At 42.4% G+C, this 27,602-nt stretch overlaps 2 protein-coding genes across 5 annotated transcripts; one reads left to right on the top strand and one right to left on the bottom strand.

Annotated features, from left to right (window-relative positions):
- Window positions 1–55: 55 nt before the first annotated feature.
- Window positions 56–11,787, bottom strand: TRMT12 (tRNA methyltransferase 12 homolog). Its single transcript, XM_072431501.1, has 8 exons — window positions 11,473–11,787; window positions 10,620–10,750; window positions 8,903–9,071; window positions 8,039–8,237; window positions 7,531–7,681; window positions 6,042–6,151; window positions 5,369–5,526; window positions 56–4,618 (listed from the first exon to the last, which is right to left on the bottom strand). Exons 2-8 carry the CDS (start codon window positions 10,691–10,693, stop codon window positions 4,244–4,246), a joined length of 1,236 nt encoding a protein of 411 aa, XP_072287602.1. The 5' UTR covers window positions 10,694–10,750; window positions 11,473–11,787; the 3' UTR covers window positions 56–4,243.
- CSTF2 (cleavage stimulation factor subunit 2) lies at window positions 11,718–24,146 on the top strand. Of its 4 annotated transcripts, none has more exons than XM_072431498.1 (14): window positions 11,718–11,847; window positions 13,202–13,280; window positions 13,778–13,947; window positions 14,627–14,763; window positions 15,214–15,333; window positions 16,309–16,428; window positions 16,854–16,956; window positions 17,291–17,353; window positions 18,953–19,012; window positions 20,701–20,842; window positions 21,196–21,371; window positions 21,482–21,612; window positions 22,516–22,596; window positions 23,615–24,146. In XM_072431498.1, the coding sequence occupies exons 1-14, from the start codon at window positions 11,790–11,792 to the stop codon at window positions 23,735–23,737; spliced, it is 1,563 nt and encodes a 520-aa protein (XP_072287599.1). In that variant the 5' UTR covers window positions 11,718–11,789; the 3' UTR covers window positions 23,738–24,146. The 4 variants fall into 4 exon arrangements, with proteins under 4 accessions (XP_072287599.1, XP_072287598.1, XP_072287601.1 ...); XM_072431497.1 differs by having other exon boundaries at window positions 16,854–16,959; XM_072431500.1 differs by lacking the exon at window positions 18,953–19,012.
- Window positions 24,147–27,602: the final 3,456 nt, after the last annotated feature.

The following is a 27,602-nucleotide window of genomic DNA, read 5'->3' as shown; positions in this document are numbered from 1 at the left end:
ATCAAAATGTACATCATACATAATGCAGTTAGAAGAAGGAAGAGACGCACAAGTGTTCTTATGGAATCAGTTTATAGTTAAAGCAAAATATTTAGTTGAAGATAAAACATCCAGATTTGCTAGAAAAATTCAAATAATAATACAGACAAATTAAAATAATTCACAGTGAATCCTGAATATGAACAGAATAGGAATGAAGACTTTTTCATGATAGCTGTTCATATCATTTGGAAGAGCTTGTGTTGATGGATTTGTTCCCCAGGATTTGACGTGAGTTTGTAAGAACCTACAAATACAAGTCAGTAGAATCTCACTGATTTTAGTTGAGCAGTACACATGGCATACCAGGTGTTCTTTAGGGCACATTGAGTCCTACTGAGTTTCATTTGAGCTTCAGGCACACTGGGTTAACCTCACCTTTTTTTTTGCCCAATACTGTTTACATTTGTATTTGAATTGCAAAATTAGCTTTTGAAAAGAATGCTTGTCCACACAAGCCAAAATGGAATTGTATGCATAATAGGATAAGTAAAAACACAAACCTAACAATTGAGGAAATAAGACAGCAGCACAAAGACAAGATAATTTGCAAGTCTGGTTAGATGTCCCCAGCTGCATTCAGGTTTGTTACCCTGAATACTCATTCACACAATCAATTTGATTATCTATAAGACACCCAGCTACACTTTTTGTACTTCCAAAATTGGATTACATTAATCATTATTCACCACCCAACACCCGCAAGCCAGCACTGGAGTTGTTTGCAAGGAGTAGAATTTTACAATTATGCTGAGAATTCAAATATTTCAGGTGTGGACAAGCAACAAGAAATTTGTCAGTAATGGTCAGATTAGAATTTCTCTCATTAGGGGCATTACTGGTCTTAAGCTACGTACACACGGCAGATTTTTATCGCCCGATAATCGGCATCAGCCAATTATCGGGCGAAAATCTTCCGTGTGTACAGTCGGTGTCGTCCATCGTCCGGACGACCGACCTGCCGGATCCACGGACGATGGACGACAGCCGATCGTAATGAAAGGGAAGGGGAGAGCGCGCAGCAGGGTGCCGCTCCGTCGCTCTCCCCCCTCCCCTCTCCATAGAGCATGAACGGTGCTGTATGTACAGCATCGTTCATGCATCTTGCAGCCCCTTGTCGTTGGAAAGGATCGTGAAAGATCCTTTCTAACGACAAAAATTGCAAGTGTGTACGCAGCTTTAGGATCCTCAAGCAATATCAGCATTTTCACTGCAATTCATACACAGAGTTTGGTTTCTTTTTGGAGGAAGCCAAGAACACTTTATAGGAAGCTGTTCAAGATAGTGAGGGATCATTGGTATGGTAGTTCATCTTTTGGAAAGGATCAGGTTCACTGAACACCCAGCATGACCAAATAATAGCCAAGGATTTTTTTCACTCTATGGGAAAATTTACAAGGTACAGAATGAAAAAAAAAAACAAAAAAAAAAAAAAACAACACTGCCGCCTCCTGATGCTCAAAATTTTAAGATGATTATGCCTTATATCAATGGTTTGCACCTCTCAGGTCAGTTTAGATAACAGCAATGAACTTTTTGGCTATTCTTCCCAATACCCAGCAACATACAAGGAATTCTTCCTACTGACCATCCTGATAATATACTGTGAGGTGGATATAGTAATTATAGTGGGAGTTCCCTGAAGACCTGAAAGTTATTTCAAGGGTTCGCCCATGCTAAGAAGGTCAAGAAAGGCTGACCTACACTTTACACAAAATGAAGGCTTTTCTTTCAAAGGAATGATGCAAATTCTGCACATAGGGGTTGAGTATTAAAAAAGCGGTGTATTGCCATACCACTGCATAATGAAAATAAAAGGCAGCAAATAGAAAAGCATTGTGCTTAGAAATTTACTACAAAAAAAAAAAGAACTCCAGTGGCTTTGGGACCTGGGAATGAAAAGATGGTCGCATGACTCTCCTTCCGTGTGAAGAGATCACCATAAAAGACGCCATAGATCACATTACAAGAATGCACTGCAAAATGCAGAGCAATTAAACAGAGTAACCCTATGGAGCAAACAGTGAAACCCTGCTCTGTTTTAATTAAACCCCATAGTTTAGGATTAGAACAGTATATGCCTAACCAAAGTTGTTTTAAAGGCAAAGGATGAATCAATAAAGGGTTTTTTATAGTATCATATGCAGTGTTCTCCCCAGCACCTTTTAGGTGGGTGCACCACCTGGCACTTTTTAGTAACCATCTGGCCGTTTTTGGGTGGTTACTGAAATGTTGGGTCAGAACACCAACGTACTTTTCTTTTTTCCACTCAGCTTAATAAAAAATTCTAGGGTGAATACTGCATATTGTTTTCACTATTTATATTACCCATGCTGCAGTTTAATCCAAAATATGTGCAATAGCCCAATTGGTTTTTGTTAATGTAAAATACTGGAAAAGCTAAGTTTCCATTAGCAAAAAAGGTTGAATCTCACAAACTAGACTAAATGCCCGGTGAATAGCATCTTATTCCACAACTAAAAACCTTTATGGACATTACAAAGTTAAAGAATACCATCAGGTTGACTGTTGACTTCTGCTGTTCCAAATACAAGAGACTTCGGGATTACACCACAACAATTCCTCAAAGCAGTTCCTAGTATCAGAAATGGTAAATCTACTGCTTTGGCAGCTTGTGTCTCACCTGGATTGAGAGCCACACATATAAAAGTGTTGAATGCCCCTGTACTTGTGAAATTTTGAAATCTTTACTTGTTGGTATAAGTGCTCACTTCAGATTCAAATGTATTCATCATTCACCTCAGACCTGCTGGAGATGGCATAACCACAGAAGCTCTATGCTACGTTTGGTGGGAGTGCCCAGCAGTCCATCAATTGTGGACGGAGACTGTCCAAATCCATGATTCATGATACATGTCCCTGAGCCAAAACACCCCCCAAATAAGCCTACCAGGCTCTCCTAAATCTTTGAAGAGGGGTGCTCTGAGATAATTCTTGATAGCAGCAAGGGTCATTATCCCAAGATTTTGGTGTTCCACTATTCATGGATTTGTTATGTACTCTCCATGGAGCTGGAGAATACATTACATATGAAAGAGTTGATGAGGAGCGTAGGGGTGGAAACACTGAGTCCTGGACCCCATGGTTACTTTTTAGAAGTCCTTGCTTTTTAAAAGTCCTTGCTTCTATGAATATAATATTACCTGGAAGACATGCATGCCTGGTGGTGGACCCTGACTTTTCTTTCCCTATCCCACCTTACCTTACCTTCTTCCTTACCGCTCAAGCCTAAGTTTTTAAAGGGTTATGATTTAAGCTGCAGCAAGGCCCTTTATATATACAAAATATACTGCCTGATATTTTAAGGACCACGCACTACCCTTATTCCTATCACATAGGATATGTGATAGGAATCCTGTCCATATTTGTTTACTTTTTATCAAAATGACAAATATTACTTTATGGATCATACTGATTGTATAATTCCATGTTGTTTGTATAATTTTTCTGTATTTCTAATAAACAGATTAAACAAAACAAAAAGGCCAGAGTACCCCACTCTGTGTGTTGGGGTCCACCCAGATGACACCTTACAAGACTACCGAGTCCTGTAGAGGCATAGCGGCCAAAGGAAAGAACCACAGGGCATGGCAGACGGCACAGGCATCTGACACTTCAGAAAACGTCCAATGCTAAAGCCAAGTCAATGGATAAGCCAAAGAGTTGTGCTGCTAGAAAAGCAGATGCCGTTTTTTTTACAGGGAACAGTTTTGAGCAACTATTTGAGGTGACAACATCACCTAATGTAGAACAATTTCTATATGAATTAAAATATTCCTACCCCTTTAGGAGTATTAGACATGGATATATTACTTTCAGTCAAGTTACGTATTTATATTGTCTTGGAAAGCTTTTGGAACATTAGCCGAGATTGATTTTATCTAAATTTTAAAGAGCAGCATGGAATTTGCTAATGTTCTTAAGGAATGCAGTCAGTCCAACTCTGAATTACAGTAATGCATCCTTTATCTGCTTCCAAGCATCAGTAGCAGAACGGTTTCCCAGTGTAATTTTCTCATATGTAATACAACTCTTTGGAGTTTTCAGACAAATACGAATGGCTCCATAAATATTTCCATGTTATTAGTAACAAAAGCTTACTGATTTTTTTTGCAATCAGGAAGTATATTAGCACATGGTGTTGATCGATTTGAAGGAATAAGACGAAATAAAAAAATCTTTGTCACATCCCTGACAAGGGTCGGCAATCCAAATCCAAGACGACATGGTCCACATGAGGAGCATACGACTTCACTTTTTTCACCTGCACAATTTTAGTTTGCCATAGGGTACCATGAACTTCTGCAAGTATACTCTGGATTTTAACCTCTGCAGATTCTGCCCATTTCCTCCAAGCTAACGTCCTCCAACTGCAAGGTTTCTCCTCTGTATCCTTAGCATACAGCTCTTGTTTATCGAGAAAGCAGTTGACATTATGGTGAATGTGGAGCACTCCTCCCGAACTTTTCTTTAAGACTTTACAAGCTATTGGGTAACCAGCTTCTGACGTGGGGATCAGGCCTAAATTCACACGGTCAGCAACATCTTCCAATGGAAACTAAAAGAGATCAATCACAGCGTCATATACAGTATTCTGTAGAATCAGTACACAACGGCACATTTTTTATTTTTGTAAAGGACAACTGTGCCTTCACAGTAATGTACCCTTTGCTCCGCACTTTTTTGGGACTAGCTGACAGACAAGGAAGTAGTGAGCAGTGAATTAAGTTCTCATCTCAAACCCCCACAAGGCAGTGCCTGTCTCTACCTTGCCAATGCTAATTACCCCTCCATTCCCCCACAGAGCAGTGCAATGGGTTCCTCTCATCTTTTGCTACCAGCACACCATGCACAAATGGTTAGGGGCAACAATGAAAGGTCCAAACAATACAATGGGGAGCAGAGCCACTTCCACAATTTACATGGGAGGCAACAGGCCACATGACATTCCATGGCCACAAGGAAAATTGCGTTTGCAATATTTTCTCCAGCCAGATGCTGGGTTCCCAGGTCTGAATGAGCTATGTAAAGGCTAGAAAGTGTCACTGACTTTGAGCTCACTCCTACAAAGGGTTGAATGATAAAGTAGCTCCACAATCAGACCAATAAATCCTATTGGCAATGATTTATTAGCTTGTGAACTCCCAATTAGGCGGAGTTAGGGTGCTGTGTAAAATGTTGGAGCTATATAAATACCTAGCAATACTTATAAAATGTACTTTTGCCTAGTCTTCCCCTGTAATATGTAGTATCATTCGAAAGTTGGATGGTAGAATATATTTATACCACTGAATGATGGGAACATTACCTTTCTGTTATCTCCTTCGTGTATTTGGCATTTATCAGATACTTTGTTAAGTTCTAGGTTTTTTCTTAGGGCTTCTATAGCATGAGGATTCCACTCACAAGCATGAACAAAGGCTGCATTGGCATGAACCAGGAATGGAAGTGTAAAGTAACCGATACCTAAAATACACCAAAACACATCTTTATAACACATGGGTAAGAACCGTAAAAAACATATGCCAATATAAAGAATCAAAATACAAAAAGGTATATTATATTATAAAAAAAAAAAATAATTGTACTTAAGATAGTCGGCTGCAGTTGCTGAGTTGCCAGTAAATAGGATCGCTGATTTGGGCTGCAAATAAAATAATGCTTCCCCTCAGACCAAGCAAAACAGCTTGCCAAGTCAGATTTCAGCCTATTTTATGGTATGTTCTTAGGGATCTAGGCTGTGATGTCAGAATGATGACGAAGGGGAACAAAGAACAGTCTGGCACCTCATGGTACCTTCAGCAAGAAGCTTAGCTTAACACATTTTAGCACAGAACAGAATCTAAGGTCCTTTAAAATATCCTTACCAGTTCTATTTAATTACCAACCTACAGAAATACAAACATATTGACAGGTGAAAGGTTGTTTTAGCGTACGTTATGTATGCAAAATGTTAAAAAAAAAAAGTAAATATAGTTTACCTGCATAAAGGTCAACCACTGTCTCTTTGGTACAGCATAGAGTCGATAGTCTCTGTTTTTCTACAATGTTTCCAGCGGAAAACATACACTTGGTGACATCAAATGAGTACCTGAAAATAGTAAATACCATCGGTCATGTTAAACCTTGATAATTAAAGAGTCTGAAAGCCCAGCTCACATATACACTGCCCATTTATTCCTAACCCTGCTCCTCTGTTGCTACTAGAATCAAGCCTGTGTAAACTCCATGTCAGATGATGCTTGAACTTGCTAAGGTTGTTGACATTATTATACTCCTTATATGACACTGTTCAGTCCTGGTTGTTGGCTGCTATGCCCAAGCACAGCCTTATGTAAGAAGACTATATGACCCTACATATTCATATTGAATATTTTGCAGTAGCTCCAACAGAACAACCAGGCCCCATGGCATCCCAGGGAAGGTTGTTATAGGTGTGATGGGAAGGAGGGTTTTTAAGTGAATTTTCAAATTGGAGGGGACTCTATAAAGCAAAATTAAACCACGTTATGCTCTCTTGTCCCCATTTCATTGCAGGGGACAGCCATCACCACTCATTCTAGATACGATCTTCAGGTACCTTGATTGGCTGAGCCAGGATGCTTGGACAGGAATTCACTTCCGGTAGAAGAAACTGGGATTGCCTGGTATTCTGGCAACCAAGGATGGGATGGGCTGCGCTGCACAGCTAAGCTCAGTTTTATGTTTATTGCAAAAAGGGTTATCGCCTGTACCTTTTTATATAAATATCAATAATGCCCTGCCTAATCCAAAATTTTTAAAACTGTTCCCTTTCAAGCACATTTAAACCAAATAACAGCTTATCAGGATTAGATGTGGTAGCTGCATTGTTGTTCTTCTAGGCTTTTGAAATATGTTTTCACCCAGTGATCCTATCAGTAACACACTTGCTGTCTCAGTTTGACAGCACCCATACACCAGGTATCCATGACAAAGGAGATGTTCTGTACTTCACAGAGAGAACTGATAATATTGCAGCACTGGAAATTTTTGGCTTATAACCACTTGATCAACAGGTAATTATTTGCATGAAATATGAAACAAAAATAATATTAATATTGTTAATATTACACAGTATTTATATAGCGCTGACATTTTACGCAGCGCTAATAAAACTCTATGGTCATGTCACTAACTGTCCCTCAAAGGAGCTCACAATCCAATGTCCCTACCATAGTCATATGTTATTATCACAGTTTAAGGTTAATTTGGGGGGGAAGCCAGTTAACTTGACTGCATGTTTTTGGAATGTGGGAGAAAACCGGAGTACCAGGAGGAAACCCATGCCAACACAGGGAGAACCTGCAAACTCCATGCAGATAGTGTCCTGGCTAAGATTCGAACCTGGGACCTAGCGCTGCAACCACCATGCAACAAAACAATTTTGATAGTATATTTAAATTACATACACTTTAAGCTTCTTTAGTTTTCTTTTGTACAATTACCTACCTGATGCCATTATCCACATGCTCTACCCATCCGTTGTCCCCAAGCAGCAGGGTCAAATTCGGAGACCTCCACCTATCATCTTGTATTGGACCTTGCATCGCCAGGCGTTTTACTCCAAGAGAGCTGGCTACTTGCACCCAAAGCTCAACACCTGTAAATAAATATACACAATGCATTGTTATTATTACACAGTATTTATATAGCGCCAACATATTACACAGCTCTCTATGTCCCTATCATAGTCATAAGTCATTAACACAATCTAAGGACAATTGAGGGAAGCCAAAAAACCTAACTGCATGTTTTTGGAATGTGGGAGGAAACCGAAGTACCCACACAAACATGGGGAGAACCTGCAAACTCCATGCAGATAGTGTCCTGGCTGAGATTGGGGAGAAACTGGGACCTAGCGCTGCAAAGCCAGAGGGCTAACCTCTGAGGCAACACATTAGAACAGTTTTTACTTCCTGATTAGTTACAACTTCTTGTGATTGGGTTAAATACTTACCCAACTTCTGCCACAAAGGATCACAAAAGCAGTCACCGCTGAGAACAACCAAGTCCCCATGTCGTTGCCACGAGTGAGGAAGGTCGTGTTCCAAGTTTCTCCTCCAGATCATTCCATGGCTCTCCAACAGCTCACACAGGTCCATGCGTAACTTCTGGGCGGGCGATTGAATTCGGGCACGTTTGGAAAGTACAGGATTCTACAAGGCAGAATAGGCAAAATGAGAGGGGCTATGTTAGGTGACTCCGAACCCTAAACTCTATTATGAGAGGTAGCGGTAGCCAAAATCCAACAAGTATTTTATACTTTTTTTAGTAATTTCTCATGGAATCAGTTATTCATGGGTTGCCAATTTATTCTCTTAGGCTATGTACCTAGGTCAGATGATTAGCATCCATCATCCCATAATTGCCTCAGGGCTGATATCGTACGAGAATCTGCTGTGTGTACAGCACTCTTCATCCATCGTTCCGACGACTGTCCTGGCGGTTCCACAGACGACGACCAATCATAATGAAGGTGAAGGGGAGAGAGCGCAGCGGGGTGCTGCGCTGTTTCCCCCCCTCCTGTTATGTTTGCATATTTCTTGCCTTCTTAGCTTCTGCTCATCCTGGCCAGAATGTTGATAATAACTCTGTATGACACAGGTTTCCTAAGGCTGTAAACCCCCAGACTTTTGAGGAGTGCTTGTTTTATTGTACAGCACTTTATAATATGGCAGATTTACTTTTTAATTTTCCATACAATCAAAACATGATATATTACACATCCACATGCACTACTGGTAATGTACAAAGCACAAGCACATGAGAGGCAACTAAATGAATTAGGCCAATACCATATTAGCATGCATCTTGTATTCACCTTGATCAATGTTTCCTTGCAAGAACTTCCAGGAGCCACATCCTCCATGAGCTCTTTCAGGAGAGACACACTGATCTTCTCTTTAAGCACGGGAAGGGCCACCGTACCCTCCTCAAGCTTCTGTGCACGGTAGCGGCCATCTAATATTCCAGCATTCTTTAGATAATCTCTGAAAGAAAACAAAAAAAATAAAAACAGTGTGCTTTTCATTTAATTGGTTTTCAAGTTTTGTATAGATAGACTGTGGAAGATTTTCTTCTTCCTGCCTAAATTTATTCTCTGGATTATTGGTTCCAACCCATTTGCCCACGGTGGTTTTCTGATAATAACAACAAGCCATGCTTTTGTATTGTGTGTTTAAAAGGCCAAATGAAGTGTCCATTGGATGCTTTTACAACAGGTTGGTAGAGCAGGAGCCAAATTGCACAGAACTTTGTCACCCTATACCAGGAGGGGCCTAAGCAAGCACGCTTATGGCAAAATCACAAGGGATTATTTTTCATGAAAGCTGCAGATTCATTTTTATTTAAAGTAGAATTAAAGTTCCACTTTTAGGTTTGTATATTAAGCCCAGTCATTATTGCAGAAGGGGAAAGGATAGGTCATGCTCCCTCTGCAATAATACAACTTACCCGCCTGATCGTCCCGGGTTTCTACGCAAAAGCTAAACTGTGGGTGTTCAATGCCAGCTTTAGTTGCCAGGAAAACCGGCATTCCTGGCTTTGCTTGCATGTGCCGGGATGATGTATGGTTATGTCATCCCGTCATGGCCAATGCCATCAAGCATCCGGGAGAAGAAAACTAGAAGGAAGATTGTGATGCACAGCTTTGGAAAGTAGATGGGTGAGTTGGTCAAAATTAGTTCAGCAACATGCTCAAGTTTATCTAAACCCAAGCACTAAAATGTTATTTTAATCATTAAATCTGCAGCTTTCAATAAAAGAATTCATATCGTCATGAAGGTCCTGGTTCTTGCAACTTCTGTTATGGGATGACAACTCTATCCCAGAGTTGTCACCCTGTCATACAATTCCCTGGTAGATACATGAATGGCCATGATAGTATCCATTGTACAATTAAAGTCAGTTGTTATCAGGGTCCAGAGGAATGACACGTAGCCAGTGCTGGATCAAGTGTATGTCGGCAGGAAGTAGCTATACAGACTGCAGACGATCCACAGAAAGAGGAAAACAAACCAGATAACAAAGATTAACATCTTAAAGCGTAACTAAACTCAAAATAAATAACTCACCTTTATTCCGGCAGATTCCTCGATTCGCCAGGTTTCTTTGTTTGGGTCCCACGTCATCCCGGCACAAAGGAATAGACATTCGACATCTTCTCTTTTCTTTCGGTCCTTCTTCATATGTCACCCGATATCGCACTGCGCAGGCACAAGATTGGGTGAAGTAGATAAATAAAAAAATTGCCAATCTCACTGCGCATGCATGAGATCGGCAATTTTTATCTTTTAATAAAGAAAGGGCTCCTTCTGCACATGTTCGAGATCAAGGCATGCGCAAAGGGAGCAGCCTTTGTGCTATCATTCTGTCTTGATTGTCGCGGCGGTAAAAGCACAAAGGGGAGGTGATGAACCAAGGTGTTGTCTACCCTTTTATGTAAAGTAAAATTTTGAGTTTAGGTCCGCTTTAATGTTTACATACAATGTAATGACACAACTCCCTAAAAATACTTGCAACCATTCTGTGGACTGTACCTGTATTTTTGAGAGAAGGCTGACTGTGTAAGAAGTGCTGGGACATCAGGAAACCGTTCGTCCGCCAAGTCCATATTGCAACCAGTGGAAACCGTTAAAGCAAGAATTCTCTGGAGAAAGGTATTACCAATCTAAATATACAGCAAGAAAAAAAAAATATATACATTTGTTAACACATCTTAGCTAAAAGTTACTATTTTCTCCTATAATATAAAAAAAGCACATTGCTATTAAAAGAGAAAAAATACTGGTCATTATGGCTGACCATTATCTCTTCATCTTAACCAATCTTTAAACATGGGTCCAATACCTGCTACCCACACTGCACGCAGTGGTTTCTGCCATGCCGTCATGTGTTCTGTAGTGATGGGAGAAATCATAGTATGCAGTATGGGGTGCATTTTATTGTGTAAACAATCAAATCCTCAAAAAGGTAAACATAGGCCCACCTTTATGGCACGTAAACATTTATATACAAGAATGTGAACCCTACACCAGGAATGAGGGGATGGTGGGAAGGGAGAGGAAAGGGGGGAGAGGGAGAGGAAAGGATGGAGAGGGAGAGGAAAGGATGGAGAGGGAGAGGAAAGGGTGGGCAGGGAGAGGGAGAGGAAAGACAGAAGGAATGGAGAGGAGAGGGAAAGGAAGGCTCTTATATGATTTCAGGTCCCTGAGACCAAATAAAGGATGCAGGAAAGGCAGGGAGGGTTGGAGGAAGGAACATTTCTATAGCCATACCTTATAAAAATGTAAAGATCAAAACATTGTTTGTTTTCTATACTAAAAATGTTTACTTTTTCAATAAAAATGCTAATTTTACCCTGTTTTTAATATAACGAAGGACCCCTCTCACCTGTAATCAACCCCTATACATGCCTCCTGTGGCGGTCCCCGGGTGTCCCCACTTCCCCGTCCTTCCTGTGGCAGTCCCTGGGTGTCCCCTCTTCCCCCGTCCTTTCTGTGGCGGTCCCCGGGTGTCACTGTGTCTCTGCTTGGGGGATAACACGACCACTTCTAAGCATGCAGTGCATCTCACTGACTCTGTTTCCGGAACCCTGTATCATATTCAACCGGAAGTAGTTCTGGGAGCAGTGATTCTCCTGCGCCGGAAGTTACGGCCGCGCTCAGCGGAGGGAATTCTGTGTTGTACCGCGGTGGTTTTGTGTGAAGATGGCGGCTGTGAGTGTGCGGGACCCGGCGGTGGACAGATCTCTGCGCTCGGTGTTCGGTGAGGAGGGAAGGGGTTTCCCATTGTTCTGTCACTTCTCAGAGAGCCAGGTTTTGTGTCTGGTACTGAGTATGTCTTTCTGTCTAGCCCGGCCCGCCATGTTTAAAATGGGAAATGGATGGGGGTCACAAAGGGCTCTCCACTGTATTACCCACCACTGTATGAGCCAATCATATATTGGGGTGCTGAACCCTTCCTGATTGGTGGAGGATCTGTCACATGGCTACAAGAGGTCATGTGACCAGACTGGTCCCCTATTTATGTGGCTGGATGGATGCCTTTTCCCGGCAGCCTACTAACGTATGTAATGCGCTTTACCGCAACATTGCCAGTGGGGGATAAGTGCCCACAAACTGCAGCTGAAAAGTCCTTTTTTTGGTGGTGGTAAGGCCACACCTGTTTTGTTTTTATTTTTTATCTTTACACCCTTGAGAAAATTCCCCTTCACTTCCTGTGTCAGTGACCCAACAGGAAGTGGGAGAATTTTCCCCCAACATGGACAAAATTTTCCTCTTAAAGCTGAAGCATGAACCAATTTTGAAGTGGGTCTCTCTGTTATGAAGGGGTTTGTGGCCCCCAATCCTGTGCCACCGATCCTTCCACCAATCCTCTGCCCCCGATCCTCTGTCCCTGATCCTGCCCTCAATCCACTGCCCCCCGATCCTTCCACCGATCCTCTGCCCCCCGATCCTTCCACCGATCCTCTGCCCCTGATCCTGCCCTCAATCCTCTGCCCCCCGATCCTCTGTCCCTGATCCTGCCCTCAATCCTCTGCCCACCGATCCTTCCACCGATCCTCTGCCCCCAGATCCTCTGCCCACCAATCCTTCCCCAAATCCTCTGCCACCGATCCTTTGTCCCTGATCCTGCCCTCAATCCACTGCCCCCGATCCTTCCACTGATCCTCTGCCCCCTGATCCTTCCACCGATCCTCTGCCCCTGATCCTTCCACTGATCCTCTGCCCCTGATCCTTCCACTGATCCTCTGCCCCCTGATCCTTCCACTGATCCTCTGCCCCCTGATCCTTCCCCCGATCCTTCCACCGATCCTCTGCCCTCCGATCCTTCCCCAAATCCTCTGCCCCCGATCCTTCCACCGATCCTCTGCCCTCCGATCCTTCCCCAAATCCTCTGCCACCGATCCTTTGCCCCTGATCCTGCCCTCAATCCACTGCCCCTGATCCTTCCACCGATCCTCTGCCCCCTGATCCTTCCATTGATCCTCTGCCCCCGATCCTTCCACCGATCCTCTGCCCCCGATCATTCCCCCGATCCTCTGCCTATCACGGTCCTCCAGCCTTGCCATGGTGGATTTTGATTGGTTTATTTTATTTTCTCCTTTTCTCTCCCGCAGTGGGAAACATTCCCTATGAGGCCACAGAGGAGCAGCTGAAGGATATTTTCTCTGAAGTCGGTCCTGTGGTGAGTTTCAGGTAAAGTATCAAAGAAAATTTTTCATCTGGAAAATGTTTGGGTGCTGAGTGATCACAGGCTGTGGTGTGTGATTGGGTGAAGCATAGATGGGGCAGTGACACAGCACCACCTACAGGTTGGGGGTTGTAGTACAGCAGGAGCTGTACTATCAGAGGCAGCTATTTTAAAGAGAACCTGTCATTTCAACATTGTAGATGAAAGCACAAAAAAAAAAGAAAAAAATGCTGCTTTCCTTCACTGCTTCTCTTCGTATAACAGATTTACCCATAGTCACATGGACACTCAGAGACTCCACCCCCTGAACACAAAAAAAAAATTCAGAATGGGAGCATTACCTGATCATGTCTATTGGGCTAAAGGGCATTAAAAGGGGAGCAAAAGGGAGCACAGAGACCATCTCTAGCCCTACCTCCTCACCAATACCTTGCTTCTTTCTTTGATAGAAGTGTTATCTTCCCTGACATTAAATGACAAAAATATTTCTTTTTTTTAACAGGTTGGTTTATGACAGAGAAACAGGAAAGCCCAAAGGATATGGCTTCTGCGAATATCAAGACCAGGAGACGGCCCTCAGCGCCATGCGTAACTTGAATGGGAGGGAATTCAGCGGCCGCGCTTTGCGAGTGGACAATGCGGCCAGTGAAAAGAACAAGGAGGAACTAAAAAGTTTGTAGATTTATTTGTTTCCTTACATTTTACTGTTATTGAAGTTTGTAGGGAGCAGAGAAAATCGGTATGTTGTGCCCGATAGGGTCCTTTAAGGTAAAAGTTTCATAAAAGTAAAAAAGGGAGAAAAGAGCGCCCTCTTTCTATAAGCTGCGAACTACATCATCTGCATAGGTTGCAGGCTGCCCTATTTGTGTGTGTGTCCAAGGCAAATGCCTTTTCTGCCTGCCCTTAAGCACGGCCATGCCCATAATTGCTGCTCAGGCAGCACACCGTTGCATGGTCAATTCATCCAAAAACTGCAGAAAGGTTGTCGCCTAATGATTCTAAGTACAACCATAGCCATTACTGCACCCCACATCTATCGAGCAGAACTAAAGGGCAGCAGTGAGATTGTGATTGCACACCACTTCACGAAACGCATCAAGGCATTTCTTTTTCTGCCGCTAACTTCACAAATCACCAAATTTTGTACAGTTCAGATTTTGTCATGGCAGCTTAGTGCTCATGCTTTGCAGCACCAAAAGTTATGATACTTGTACAGACTCTATCTACATTGAGTTTGTATGTTTGATCTTAAGCTGACATTAATGTATGATGGCTGGGACATCAATGCCAGCATAATATGAAAAAAAAAAAGAAGTAATTTGGCTTTTTCTTTTCTTTTTGATTTTTCTAGGTTTAGGAACTGGCGCACCCATTATAGAGTCTCCATATGGCGATCCAGTATCACCAGAGGATGCCCCGGAATCTATAAGCCGAGCTGTTGCCAGTTTACCACCCGAGCAGATGTTTGAACTTATGAAACAGATGAAGGTGAGGGAGCAGCTTTTAGAGTATTTTGGAGGAAACTTTTAATGAGAGGACCCAAAACTAAAGTCATCAGCTGCAAGTACCTTTCCTGTAAAAAAAATAAAAAACCATAACTTTCCAAATCAAAAAGTCTGGAACTTTGCAGCCTTTTTTTACTTTTGCTCCACCATCTTGGATTTGGGAACAAGCTGTTACCTTCTGATTTTTAAATCCTGGTCTTTGCTCTTGCAAGCATGCTCAATAATGGCAGAATGTCCTGAGGTCAGATCCTGGCCCACGAGGATCACGATGTAATCCCTATTAAAGTTTTTCATGGGAATTTCTAATTTAATATTTTGTGAACAAGTCCATATTGTTTCCTTGGTGGTCGAGCATTTTTGTAAGGTTTTTATTCATTTATGTTTTTGGTATGATGATGATGTTTGATAATCTGATTTTGTCCTCCTTGTGCAGTTGTGTGTGCAGAACAGTCCTCAGGAGGCTCGAAATATGCTGCTACAGAACCCACAACTGGCTTATGCTCTGCTGCAGGCACAGGTGGTCATGAGAATCGTAGATCCAGAAATTGCTATGGTAAGAATCACTGAGCAGAGGCAGGTAACTGTTATTGTTCTATAGAAGGTGGTTTTCCTGTTGTTTTAGGCCCCTGCAGCGAGATTGCTGTTTCCATATAGAGAGCAAGGGTCCTTCTTTGCAGCACACTAGCAGGGGACAGGCTTTTCTACTGTGTCTGTGTACTTGGGTATACATATGTGCAATGGCATAGAGAAGAGTTTTTTTGCTCTGACTAACCTGGAAAACACAATCACTAATATGGGATCCCTTCTTAGTTATATGTAATGAGGGAGCTGAGGTGAAACATTACATATCTTTAAAGGTAATCTCAGAAACCCAATTCAGTCAAAGAATTAAATTTACAATCAGACTTTGCAGGATCAACCTCAATTTTCATAGTCTTACCTCCACGTTCCTGTTACATTAATGCCACGTGGCTGAATATGACTGAGCTGTCCAAAAAGTAATGCCCACTGGTGTTCTCCCTAGCTTCTTTTAGCCGTCCGCACCACCCGCCACTTTTTAGTAACCACCTGGCTCTTTTTGGGTGGATACTGAAAAGTTTGGTTACAGGGGTCATCACCTGCTTACAGCTTCTTGTCACCCAGCTTAAAAAATTCTGGGGAGGATACTGCCCACTGCATTCAGTAATGTAACAACCCTGGTAAAACACACCCTCCCCCACCATGTATGTTTGCATATAAAGGTGTGAACTGAAATTCAATTACATTGGCTTCTTCAACATCCCCCTCTATATATATTATCTATTTATGGTTTTAGTTTATTATTATAGAAGGGAAAAAAATGTAGGAATACAACCCACCTCTTAAATTGAAAGCTCTTCTGGGCAAGGTCCTCTCCTCCGGTGTCACTGTCTGTATCTGTCTGTCATTTGCACAGCATAATATGTTGACGCTATATAAATCTTGTTTAATAAAATGCAAATGGTGGTATTGATTTTCTGTAGCTCAGTTTTGTCATTTTATTCCTTAGAAAATTCTTCACCGCCCTGCAGTAGTGCAACCCATAATCCCTGGGAGCCAACAGCCAGTGCAAGGACCCGCTGTAAATCTTAGTCAGCCAAATGTTCCTGGTGGTCAGCAGCTACCTGTGGTAGGTTTTTTTTTTTTGTTTTTTTTTATATTGATGAAGTCATTTTTCTATTGGTGTGTGTAAAAAAATAATAGTCCATACACAGCATTTGCTAGGATGCTGGGGAGAATACTGTGCAGTACAATCCCCAGTTTCCTTCCCCATCCCACACAGTCCATCCATCTGACTACATTCAGGTCATTTTGCATTTTTCCTGTGAACCCAGCTTGTTTACATGACGTTGGATATACTGTGGTTTTACCTACCGTCACTAGTGTGTCTCTTCAACCCCAGGGGAAGTTTGTCATTAACCCCTAGGGAGGAAACACAGAACAGCTCTTGGTCATTGCTACCTGGTATCCACTCATTTACAGATAGCCATAGACTACTTAAGGCATTTTATTTGAAACTTTTTTTGCATATTAGTTATTTTTTTATGTTTTCAGGGACCAATGCATGTGAATGGAGGACCACCAATGATGCAGTCTCTACCTATGCAAGGTGTTCCAGGTCCCATAGTGAACCCTGGACAAGGACCTGTACCTCAAGGTGGTAAGATTTTTACTATATAAATAGCGTGTAGCGTGTAAAATGTCAGTGGTAGGAGAGAAGAACAATTCTAGTGAACTGACATAAAGCTTTTTTTCTGTGGAGCAAGAATCGCTTCATTTTGGATCACTGTGCTGTGGTCAGCAGAACCCATAATTATTATTTTTTTCATAACCATAAGTGTGTGTTTTTTATTTATATGTATTTGAGGCTTACACTTTTTATATTGATTAAGTAAATTTAAGAATTTTGCTATTTTATTCAATTTCAAATACCAGTGATAGTGATATTCATGTTAAATCTCTTGAATTAAAGTCTGTTTCTTCTATCCTAGGTGTCTTACAAGCCCAGGTTGGGATCCCTCCAGGAGCAGGAATTCCTTTGGAGAGGAGTCAAGGTAAATGGTTAATATTAGGATAAAGGCAAATGTGTGCTCTCCAGTATTATGTGAAGATGAGGTCTCTTCTTCTGGTGAGCAGGGATAATATCTGTACATGTGCTTGAATGTAGTTTCACACAATGTTCATTAGACACTGCAGGAAGTTGAGTAGAGCCTCATTTCCTGGCTGGTTACGGTCCAGCATCATCTATCCTCTCCCTCCCCAGCTGACAGTCCCAGGTCCTATTTCTTTTCGTTCATTGGATTTCATTTCTTTCAATCATGCATGCTGGGCATTACTTAGGGTGATTTGCATACAAATACACTTTACCCAGGAAAGGTCATTCTTCCATAGTAATACCTGGCCGTTAAAGCATTTTCATATTTGCATATCTTTCATAAGCCAGCCCACTGCTTCAGATCTATTCTGCATTATTGTAAAAACTATGGACCTTTTCTCATCTATGCACTGATGTAATGTTCGTTTTTTATATAATTTAAATCAATGTTTTGAAAAAGAAAAGGCTAAGGCCTATTGAGAAAAGTACTGGTGCAGGGAAGGTCCAATAGCACCCTGTTGTACTCTCCATCCTGTCCAATTACTCGCCTACATTGCATAGTAAAACACAAAATACTAGTGATGAACTCACTGGGCCTATGAAAAGGAAAATCAAAGTAAATGCAATGTTTATTGATGGGAGAGTAAACAGGCAAAGAAAAAAATGTGAGCAAATCAATGTGAGTTTTTCTGCAAATGTGATGTAAAATTTTGTTTACTTTGGAAAGATTTTTTGTAATTTTCTACATTCCTTAGGATAGGATGTGATGGGAAATCTTCTATCTAATAAGATGCAGATAGTAAGGAACAACCTGAGGGGTATTGACCCTTCCATGCTGAGTTTGGCTTACATTTTAACCTTTACAGCACCTGGCAGATGTCTAAGATGAAATACAGAATACAACCAAAAATCTTTCGACACCTAGACATCACATTTGTTGGGCATCCCATTCCAAAACCATGACCATTACTATAGGGTTGTCCCTCCTTTGTAACTATAGATGACTTCACTTTTCTGGGAAGGCTTCCTACAAGATCTTGCATTGTGATTTGGGAGTGTGGATACTGATGGATATTGGATGAAAATATCTTGCTCCTAATTGGCATTCCAAGTTGAGAGCTGCAACATTAAACCATGCCTCCATGGACCTGATGTTGTAAACTTAAACTAAATATTTTGAAGGGGTGACCATATTTCTGTTCATTTATTTGTAACAGGTCAATCCTGGATACCTGCAGCTCTGGAGTATCACTTTAAAACTGCCCAAGACAAAATGTACTTTCATACTCATATATGTAATACTGACTGCTCGATGGTATTGTGTTTTAAAACTTTTCTGACCCTGCAGTCCAATTTATTTCTGATAAATTTACTCCACTCTTCTTGAAATCTAATTTCTTCAGTTAAAAAATGAAAAGATTTACACAGTACACATTACAATACACATTTACACAAGAAATGTTGTATTTGTTTTCTTCTTTGATTTGCCGAGATGTCTTTATTCCTTTTTTGTGTTATAAATGTGTCTTGGTCTTTCTTTTCATGCTGTTCATGGAAGGGGGCATGCAACACTCTCCCGTGCCCCCATCTGGTCCTGCTCCAGTAGAGAGAGTATCAGGTACCTGATTGTGTGTGGGGAACGGATGTCAATAGGAAACAAGCATTATCATGTTTTTTGCTTTTGAAGAATCGCTTTCAATTCAGGCACAGCGATAGGGATAGTACTACATTATAGTACACTCCCAACTATGGTACCCATACAGGGCTCCTTTGCCACTACCTGGCTCATAACCACCAATGTGACCATCCTCAAGCTAAGGTGGCCAGTCTCCGGGCCTGACTATGCTGGGACAGTAATGTCATCTAACAGGCCTATAGCAGAGCTTACAGGGTGGATTGCAGAAGAAGGGGTGATGCGAGGGAGTATGCGTCCCTATCTGGAGGGGGCGAACCAGTGTCCCCCCTCCCAATCCCCTTTAGCCAGGTGAACCACCCTGCAACTGAAAAGTTGGGTCACAACACAGGGCACCACACAGTTGGGGCATAATACATAGACAACTGAAAAATGGGACATTCTAAGAGGGTGGGCAATAGAAAGTTTGAATAAGTATAGGGGAGTTGGTCCAATCCTAAAGTATTATAGGGGTTACTGGATTCCGATGGGAACACTAAATTTGTCATGTCGCCCCTTTTTTTAAACAGCTTCCTCCCACCCTGCTTAAAAAAATTCAGTTGAGAACGATGGGCCATGAGTAGGCCCTTTATCCTGAATAGACAGAAAGCAGATAACTTTAAGATATATCTGTATTTTGTAGTCTGTTGTTGCACTGCTATCAAGCAAAGTGTATTTAACCAAATTATCAGACAGTATGTTGTATTAAGTTGCTGATACGGATTCCTCTAAATTTGTTGCTCCTCCGGTTTGCTTTAACATCTTTACTGGTGGAGGCAACAAGTGACCTCTTTTATGCCGTAGTGCACCCAAGCAATCACTAGAGATCACAAACTTCTGCAATCAGTTCTGTTTTAGAACATATCTGCAAGCCAGGATTTTAGAAAAAAAGGGAACGAATTCAAGATCCTCTGAAGTCTGCATTTTGCTCATCTGTAATGAATCCTGTGTAGCAAGCATTTGGATAGTACTTGGCTAGACTTATGTCCCTTACGTCCCATAATGCCTTGCTCTATTACTAATTATCCTATTGGGTGGCGTCATCACACTAACCTGTTTTCTTCCTCTTCTGTCTTTGTAGTCACAGTGCTTGTGCTAAATCTTTACTATGATTGCCTGGCATTTTTCTGCAACTCAAAAGAACTTTTTGTAGCAGACTACAAATGGCATAAACGGTGCTGCATGACGTGTGACCTTTGTATTAAATTTCTGCCATTATCTGTGTGTAGACAAGTACATATTTATATTGGTATTTATTACAGGGATGATCCTTCCAGTTCCATACAATATGTAACTTTTTTTATTATTTTTGCATGTAAGTGTGTGTGCAATATAGTAAGGGAAAATCAAAAATAAGTGTCCCCAGGAAAAGTAATGGGAATGTAATGATGCGTCTCCAGTGCAAGAAGTGAAGGGGTAGCTCCAGGATGAGGCACAGACCCCATAAATATATATTTATATTATTTTTCATTCCTTTTTCTTGTTAAAAACCCTTTTGCTAAATGCCTGCTGTTCTCTTGCTCCTGTTTGTGTGTGTTCCTTCATCTTGGAAAAGCATAAAAGTGTTAGATTTTTTTGCATAGGTAAATAAAAATATGCAGAGCCCAAACTCACATACATATTTAATATCACAGGTCCTATTCCAGATCCTCGGGCCCCTGTGCAGAGAGGACCCCCAGCATCTGGCATTCCACCGCGTGGTCTTCTTGGCGATGGCCCCAATGACCCAAGAGGAGGAACTCTGCTCACAGTTACAAGTGATGAACAACCCCTTGGGTAAGTGGAGAAATAATCCAAGTGAATCTGGCCTCCAGCACTCCCTACAGGCCCCTTTCCTGTATTGAAACTGCTTCCTAATTTCACTGAACATTGTGGGCTGACATTTAAAAAAAAACGTCCAGTGACTCTTTTTTAGAAGTGCGTCTGCATCTACAGTTTTCTCTTGCGAAGTCTCACAAATACCTGTTTATCCTGCTAATGAAATCCCCCTAACCTTATAATGCTGAAATTGGGGCAGTGTCGGCACACTTTTATGTAATCTGTTCCTGATTGCAGTAAATTGGGAGTTCAGCTATAACAGGAGTATTATTTTTTAACATTAGGTTTCACCACATGTCATTTGTTTTCAGCCGTGGTTACTTGCCCCCACCTATGCAAGGTGGTCCTCCCCTTCACCATGACAGAGGCCCTGCATCCTTAGACGTCAGAGGAGGACCAATGGTTGAACCACAAAGAGGAGCGATGATGGGAGAACCAAGGGGAGCCCCCATGTTGGATCCACGTGGGCCTCCTTTGGATGCACGCGGTAATATTATTTGTTATGCACACATTTGTCTTTTAGTGATGACTAAACTCAGGATTCCAGAGCCAACAAGAGATGTTTATAATAATTACTGTACATTTCCACTTTTTAAGGTGTTCCTAGACCAATGGAACCCAGAGCTGTGGAGACGAGGGGCCCCGTTCCTGGCCCAGGACAAAAAGGACCTTTGTCTGGAATACAAGGACCTGGACCAGGACCTATGGGTGTTCAGCCCCCAAGACAGGTTTGTAAAGAAAAAAAAAATTGATTGCATATTATTTCTGCATAATAAATGTGATAGCCCAGTGCTCACAAGAATGTTTGTATTTGTTTAAAGTAAAAGCTTTGTACAGACTGGGCCCTGCCAGATCCTAATGCAGGCTCTGTTCTACATAGGAAGTGATGGGAGATTTCTCCATTGGGGACACATAGTGGATCTAATGAACCTGATTTATTTAAGCTCACCAATACTGGAGAAGTTAGACTATCAAGGGAGAACCTAGGTCATCCAGCAAAGAGAAAGGAAAAACTAGGTCAATGCTAGACCTGATCTGTTTCACATTTGCTGGATCACCCAGGTTCTTCCATAATAGCCTATTATCTCCAGTCTTGGTGTGCTTTAATAAATCCATCCCAACGCCAACCACTGACAGACACAAGAAGTCAACCTTCAAAGTTAAAGTGCTGCCCACAGGAGAATTAGACACTGGCAACATAAAAAATTGTAGACTGGCTCAGGTCCACCCATCCTATTACCAGCATGTCTCATGTTGCTGCTCCGTATGTTTTGGAGACCTTGACACTGTTTGATTGAGACATTATAAAGGAAATCCCTTATAGCCCCCTACTGTTTCCCTGTAGAATCTTCTTTTTGATCTCATCCTCTCTTTGCTATTACCCACAGGATGATCATTCGTGTTGCTGTTAGTAGCTTCTGCCAGCCTATCCTGCAAGGGACATTTTCCTGGCTTTGCAGGACCCAGTGGTGTTGTGGCTGTGTCCCTCAGTAGACATCTAGAAAAAGATTTTACCCCCCAAAAAGTTGGCCTTCAACACTTCACTATTACTTGTAGAAAAATAAAATATGCAGAGACCTTTCCTTCTATGCTATATCCCATTGTACATCACTCTCTTTTTATGTGTGTAGGTTCCTGGTGTTCCATCATCTTCAGCCCAGGGTGGGTTTAGTCCTGGACAAAATCAGGTCACTCCACAAGATCATGAAAAGGTGAGAAAATGTAGCTGCATATAGAAATGTGAGAGCAATACAGACTCTTCCAGTAAATCTGAGCTGCTTTTTGACCATTTGAGCTTTCCTTTCACCATTTCTTGTCAGCAGTCTGTGCATTAATATGCAATTTGCTCCTTTCTGAGGGGAATATTGACCTCAATGACCGCTCTTTGATAGATGGCAGCCAACACTGCACAGCTTCTAGCTGTCTAACCTTTTTCTCCTGACAGCTCCAGCCCCAATTACCAGTGTTCTCCCCGTCCCCTTTTAGCGTGGCGCACCACCCAGCACTTTTCATTACGGCTGTTTTTGGTTGCCACTAAAAAGTTGGTTTACAATACAGAGGCCACCACCCGCCTACAGCTTCTTCCCATCTAATACCATGGGGACTGCCAGTCATGTGATCACTGCACCTGGTGATATTTTTGATCATTGGTGTTTTTTTCACATGGTGGCCCCTAATAGTAACTTACTTCATGTCCCAGAATGAAACACCTATCAATTCTGTATCTGTTCTGTAAACTTCTGTCTGCCTTGAAAGAATAAAACTGACTGCACAGACTGAAAATGCAGGAAAAAAAACTGAACTTAAAATGCCTAAAAAAGTTCATTTAAACAGCTGCAAATAAATATCAATCCCTTTTGTGCCCACTAAATGTCTTTAAAATACAGATATCACACTATATTATCGATAATACCATATTTTCTTATATAAAAGTGGCAGTGATATCCTCAATGTGTAACCTGAGCAGAAGGCAGAGCTGTGGGAGGGGCCAAATAGCCCCACCCACTACAGTCTGACCAGTCGCCCTGCCCAATAAGAGAAGGCAGCGGTGAGTGGTCTGGAATCCTGCACAGAAGCAAAGATTCTGGAAGTAATTCACAAACCATTCCAGATATGAATACCCCACACCTCTTATATTTAAGCATTGCTGTCTTATCCTATGTTTCCAGGTATTTTCTGCACTTGAACAGATATAACAAACTTTTATTGATATTATTTATTTCCCTGCAGGCTGCCCTTATCATGCAAGTCCTCCAGCTGACCCCCGACCAGATTGCCATGCTGCCCCCGGAGCAGAGGCAAAGCATCCTAATCCTAAAGGAACAGATCCAGAAATCCACAGTTGCTCCCTGACAACATTCCTGTACAAATCGGGACATTGCGGTAACGTTGTCAGACGAGGATCTTGTTTTGCGGTTTTGTCCATTTTTGTGTCTCATCTCCTCCTATTAAGGACTGAATTTTTTTTTTCTACCCCATGACTTATAATCGTGCACAATAAAAGCATTGTGTTAATATTTGGAATAACTGCTTGTTCCAGTTTTTTTTTGTTTTTTTTTTTTTTGCTCCTCACTGTTTAGGTAATAATAGCTAATAGGTCTTGCCCCGCCCCCAGGACACACCTCCTAAATAATTTTTTATCTGCAGTTGAGCCTTATTATTGACTTGCTTTAGAACTTATCAGCAAAGCAGGATTTTTAGGCCATGGTGGCGGCAATTATTGTATGATTCAAAATAAAATAAGGGCATTTTGGACCGGAAATTGTGGTTTGTTATTCCTGCTTTGATTTCAAATTCTTCATTATAATACAAATATTAAAAAAAAAAAAAAACATCTTTTTTTAACAACAATCTTTCCATAAGGTCTCCCAAAAGCCATGAGACTCTGCTGGGTGCCGCCATCTTGAATTGGATGTCAGCAGGCCCAGAGCAGTGACAATTATTATTATTATTATTAAACAGGATTTATATGGCGCCAACATATTACGCAGCGCTGATAGTAGCATGTAATATAGTGTGTGTGTGGGGGGGGGGGGGGGTAACTAAATTTAGAATTGGCAGTTATTAAACTCCCAAAAATAGGAGTGGGCTTTGCTCAGGAACTCTTTGCAGCCACTTCCTGTCTACATTCACTCAACCAATGGCTGCTTGTCCAATCTCAAGGATGTAAGGTAAGAAATGTAAATAGTCTTAAAAAAAAAGATGCATGAAGTGTCATAAACACCAACTTGTTTTTGGGGATGTAACATGACCCCTTCTTAAGCTCAGTGTAATACAATGACACTGCAACTCCCAGCTCCTGCCTTTGGACTGATTCATCCACCTGGACTCCAACACAACCTCTAGTTCTGCCATTCTGAACTGCTATTTCACCAAGCCATCTCTGTGACTGACTCATCATACCCCTCTCCTGGAACTCAACAAGTTTATCAGCCTTACTACAACCCACATTACAGGACCGGCTCTCATCGACTGTTCGTCACCTTGTTTATTGTACTCAAATGGTTCTCAATTATCTGGTAAAATGTATTATTTACCCTGCACTCTCTGCTGGCACTATTCCCTCCCCCCCAGTCCAATACCCCATTGTCTCTCTGCTCCATCACTCTCCTTATTTCTCTGTCTGTGCTCCTGCCACCTTTTTCTCTACTGCTACTTTCTAGTGACATCTCACCCAACCCTGGTCCCCCACAGCCTTTCTCTTCTCTACACTTTTAGCAAAATACTCCCTTCTCTTAACCTCATTCCCATTCACCCTAGCCATAAGTTCTTACCCCTTTTCTCTGGCAGTCTATGGAATGCCAGATCTGTTGGCAACAAATTATCCTCCATACACAACTTTCTCCTCTCTAAATCTTTAAACTTTCTGGCTCTCACTGAAACTTTTCTTTCCTCCTCTGACTCCTCCTCTGCTGCTGCTCTCTCCTATGGAGGCCTGCACTTTACACATACCCCCAGACCTGGCAACAAACTAGGGGGTGGTGTGGGTCTCCTTCTCTCACCTAACTGTACATACAGAGTCCTTCCTACCCCACCCTCTCTCATTTTCACCTCTTTTGAAGTCAACTCTTTTCAGCCCCTTACTCCTCATTGTTGCTGTTGTCCACCGCCCCCTCAGTATCACAGTTTTTGGATAAGTTTGCCTCTTGGCTCCCACACATTCTTTCCCATGACTTGCCCACCCCCATCCTGGGTGACTTTAATGTTGCAATGGATGAGCCCAACCTTCCCTCCTCAGCCAAACTGCTCTCCATTACCTCCTCATTTGGACCCCCTCAGAACATAAACGGCACCACACACATAGCCGGACACACTTTAGACCTGGTATCCAAACTCTGCAACCTCACCCTCCTTGACATATCGCCATTTCCCCTTTCTGATCACAACACAATCACCTTGAACCTTTCGAACTCTTCCCTGCTTTGCCACATCCCAGACTTGGCCAATGGCAGAGAGATATCCGTAACCTTGACCATAACCTTTTCTCAAACTGCCTTACGTCTCTAACCCACCTTCTCTTAAATCACATCTCTGAATAAAGCTGCCACTTGGTTCAACTGCGCTCTTTCTCTGGCTCTGGATAAAGTAGCCCCTGCCACCTTCCGCTACCCCCGCCCTGCCAACCCCCGACCCTGGCACAACAATCACACCAAACACCTACTGTTCATGCAGCTGAGCACCAGTGGAGGAAATCTGGCCTCAGCGCTGACATCATGGGCTACAAAGCCAAGCTACAAAGCTTTAACACAGAGCTCACTGTCACCAAACAAAATTATTTCTCCGCTGTCATTTCCTCCCAAGCTTCCAACCCACGCAACCTCTTCCAAACAATTGAATCCCTCCTAAACCCCACACCTGCTCCCCCCACAACATCCTTCTCTGTCTAAGACATTGCCACCTACTTTAGAGATAAAATAGACAAAATCAGACATGATGTCTCTGCCCACCGAGCCACTCCAACCATACCCACCCCTTCCACCTGTAAATCTGCCCACCGAGCCACTCCAACCATACCCACCCCTTCCACCTGTAAATCTGCCCACCAAGCCACTCCAACCATACCCACCCCTTCCACCTGTAAATCTGCCCACCAAGCCACTCCAACCATACCCACCCCTTCCACCTGTAAATCTTCACTGGCCTCCCTCAGCCCTGTTACTGTGGACGAAGTCTTAACTCTTCTCTCATCATCTCCGTCTACTACATGTCCACTTGACCCAATCCCTTCTGATCTACTCCGTGCCCATTCCTCCACCCTGGCCCCTGCCCTAACCGAACTATTCAATCTCTCCCTTTCTACTGGTAAATACCCCTCAGCTTTTAAACATGCCATAATTCTCCCGATCCTAAAGAAACCCTCACTGGACCCCTCCCTACCCTCCAACTACCGTCCTATCTCCCTTCTCCCATATATCTCCAAACTTCTTAAACCCCTTGTCTACAAAAGACTCACCCATTACCTGAACACCAACTCTCTCCTTGACCCCCTCCAGTCTGGTGAGCTGCCCATTCCACTGAAACATCCCTTACTAAAGTGTCCAATGTCCTTCACAGAGCTAAGTCTCAAGGCAACTTTTCCCTGCTCCTTCTCCTTTCCTCTGACACTGTTGATCACCCCCTTCTAATACAAATCATGCACTCCATTGGTATCAGTGACACTGCTCTCTCTTGGTTTGCTTCCTCTCTGTCTGACCGCTCCTTTCAAGTTTCTTTCAATGGTAACTCCTCCTCACCCACTCTCCTCCATGTTGGTGTTCCCCAAGGGTCAGTCCTTGGACCGGTTCTCTTTTCTCTGTACACCTCCTCTCTCGGTAGTCTCATATCCTCCTTTGGCTTACATCTGTATGCTGATGACACTCGGATCTATCTATCCACCCCTGACCTGTCTCCCTCAGTCCTGGATAAGGTCTCATGCTGCCTGTCAGCCATCTCGTCATGGATGTCTGACCGATTCCTGAAACTCAACCTGGATAAAACAGAACTCCTCATCATCCTCCCCCCGTCACATTCCAAATCCCCCCCTGACATATATCTAACTGTTAACAACACTGTTATTCGGCCCTCCCCTCAGGCACGTTGTCTTGGTGTCACATTTGATTCTGTCCTGTAATTTACCCCCCATATTCAGAACATTTCCAGGTCCGGTCACTTTCATCTAAGCAACATCTCCAAAATCCGCCCCTACCTGTCCCCTGAGACCACCAAACTCTCATGAGTA

Source organism: Pyxicephalus adspersus, chromosome Z (genome assembly GCF_032062135.1).
Source record: "Pyxicephalus adspersus chromosome Z, UCB_Pads_2.0, whole genome shotgun sequence".
Taxonomy (NCBI): domain Eukaryota; kingdom Metazoa; phylum Chordata; class Amphibia; order Anura; family Pyxicephalidae; genus Pyxicephalus; species Pyxicephalus adspersus.
The sequence above is the reverse complement of the archived record's forward strand: the minus strand, read 5'-3'. Positions and strand labels throughout refer to the sequence as shown.

Bases quoted from the DNA above. Each gene is read 5' to 3' on its own strand.
- TRMT12 (XM_072431501.1), bottom strand. From the start codon at position 10,693: ATGGACTTGGCGGACGAACGGTTTCCTGATGTCCCAGCACTTCTTACA. The intron at 8,238-8,902 runs GTGAATACAAGA...TCTGCCTTGTAG, and splicing joins GCAAGGAAACATTGATCAAG to AATCCTGTACTTTCCAAACG. The intron at 6,152-7,530 runs GTAGGTAATTGT...TACTATTTTCAG, and splicing joins CATGTGGATAATGGCATCAG to GTACTCATTTGATGTCACCA.
- CSTF2 (XM_072431497.1), top strand. From the start codon at position 11,790: ATGGCGGCTGTGAGTGTGCGGGACCCGGCGGTGGACAGATCTCTGCGC. The intron at 16,960-17,290 runs GTAAGATTTTTA...CTTCTATCCTAG, and splicing joins AGGACCTGTACCTCAAGGTG to GTGTCTTACAAGCCCAGGTT. The intron at 17,354-18,952 runs GTAAATGGTTAA...TGTTCATGGAAG, and splicing joins TCCTTTGGAGAGGAGTCAAG to GGGGCATGCAACACTCTCCC.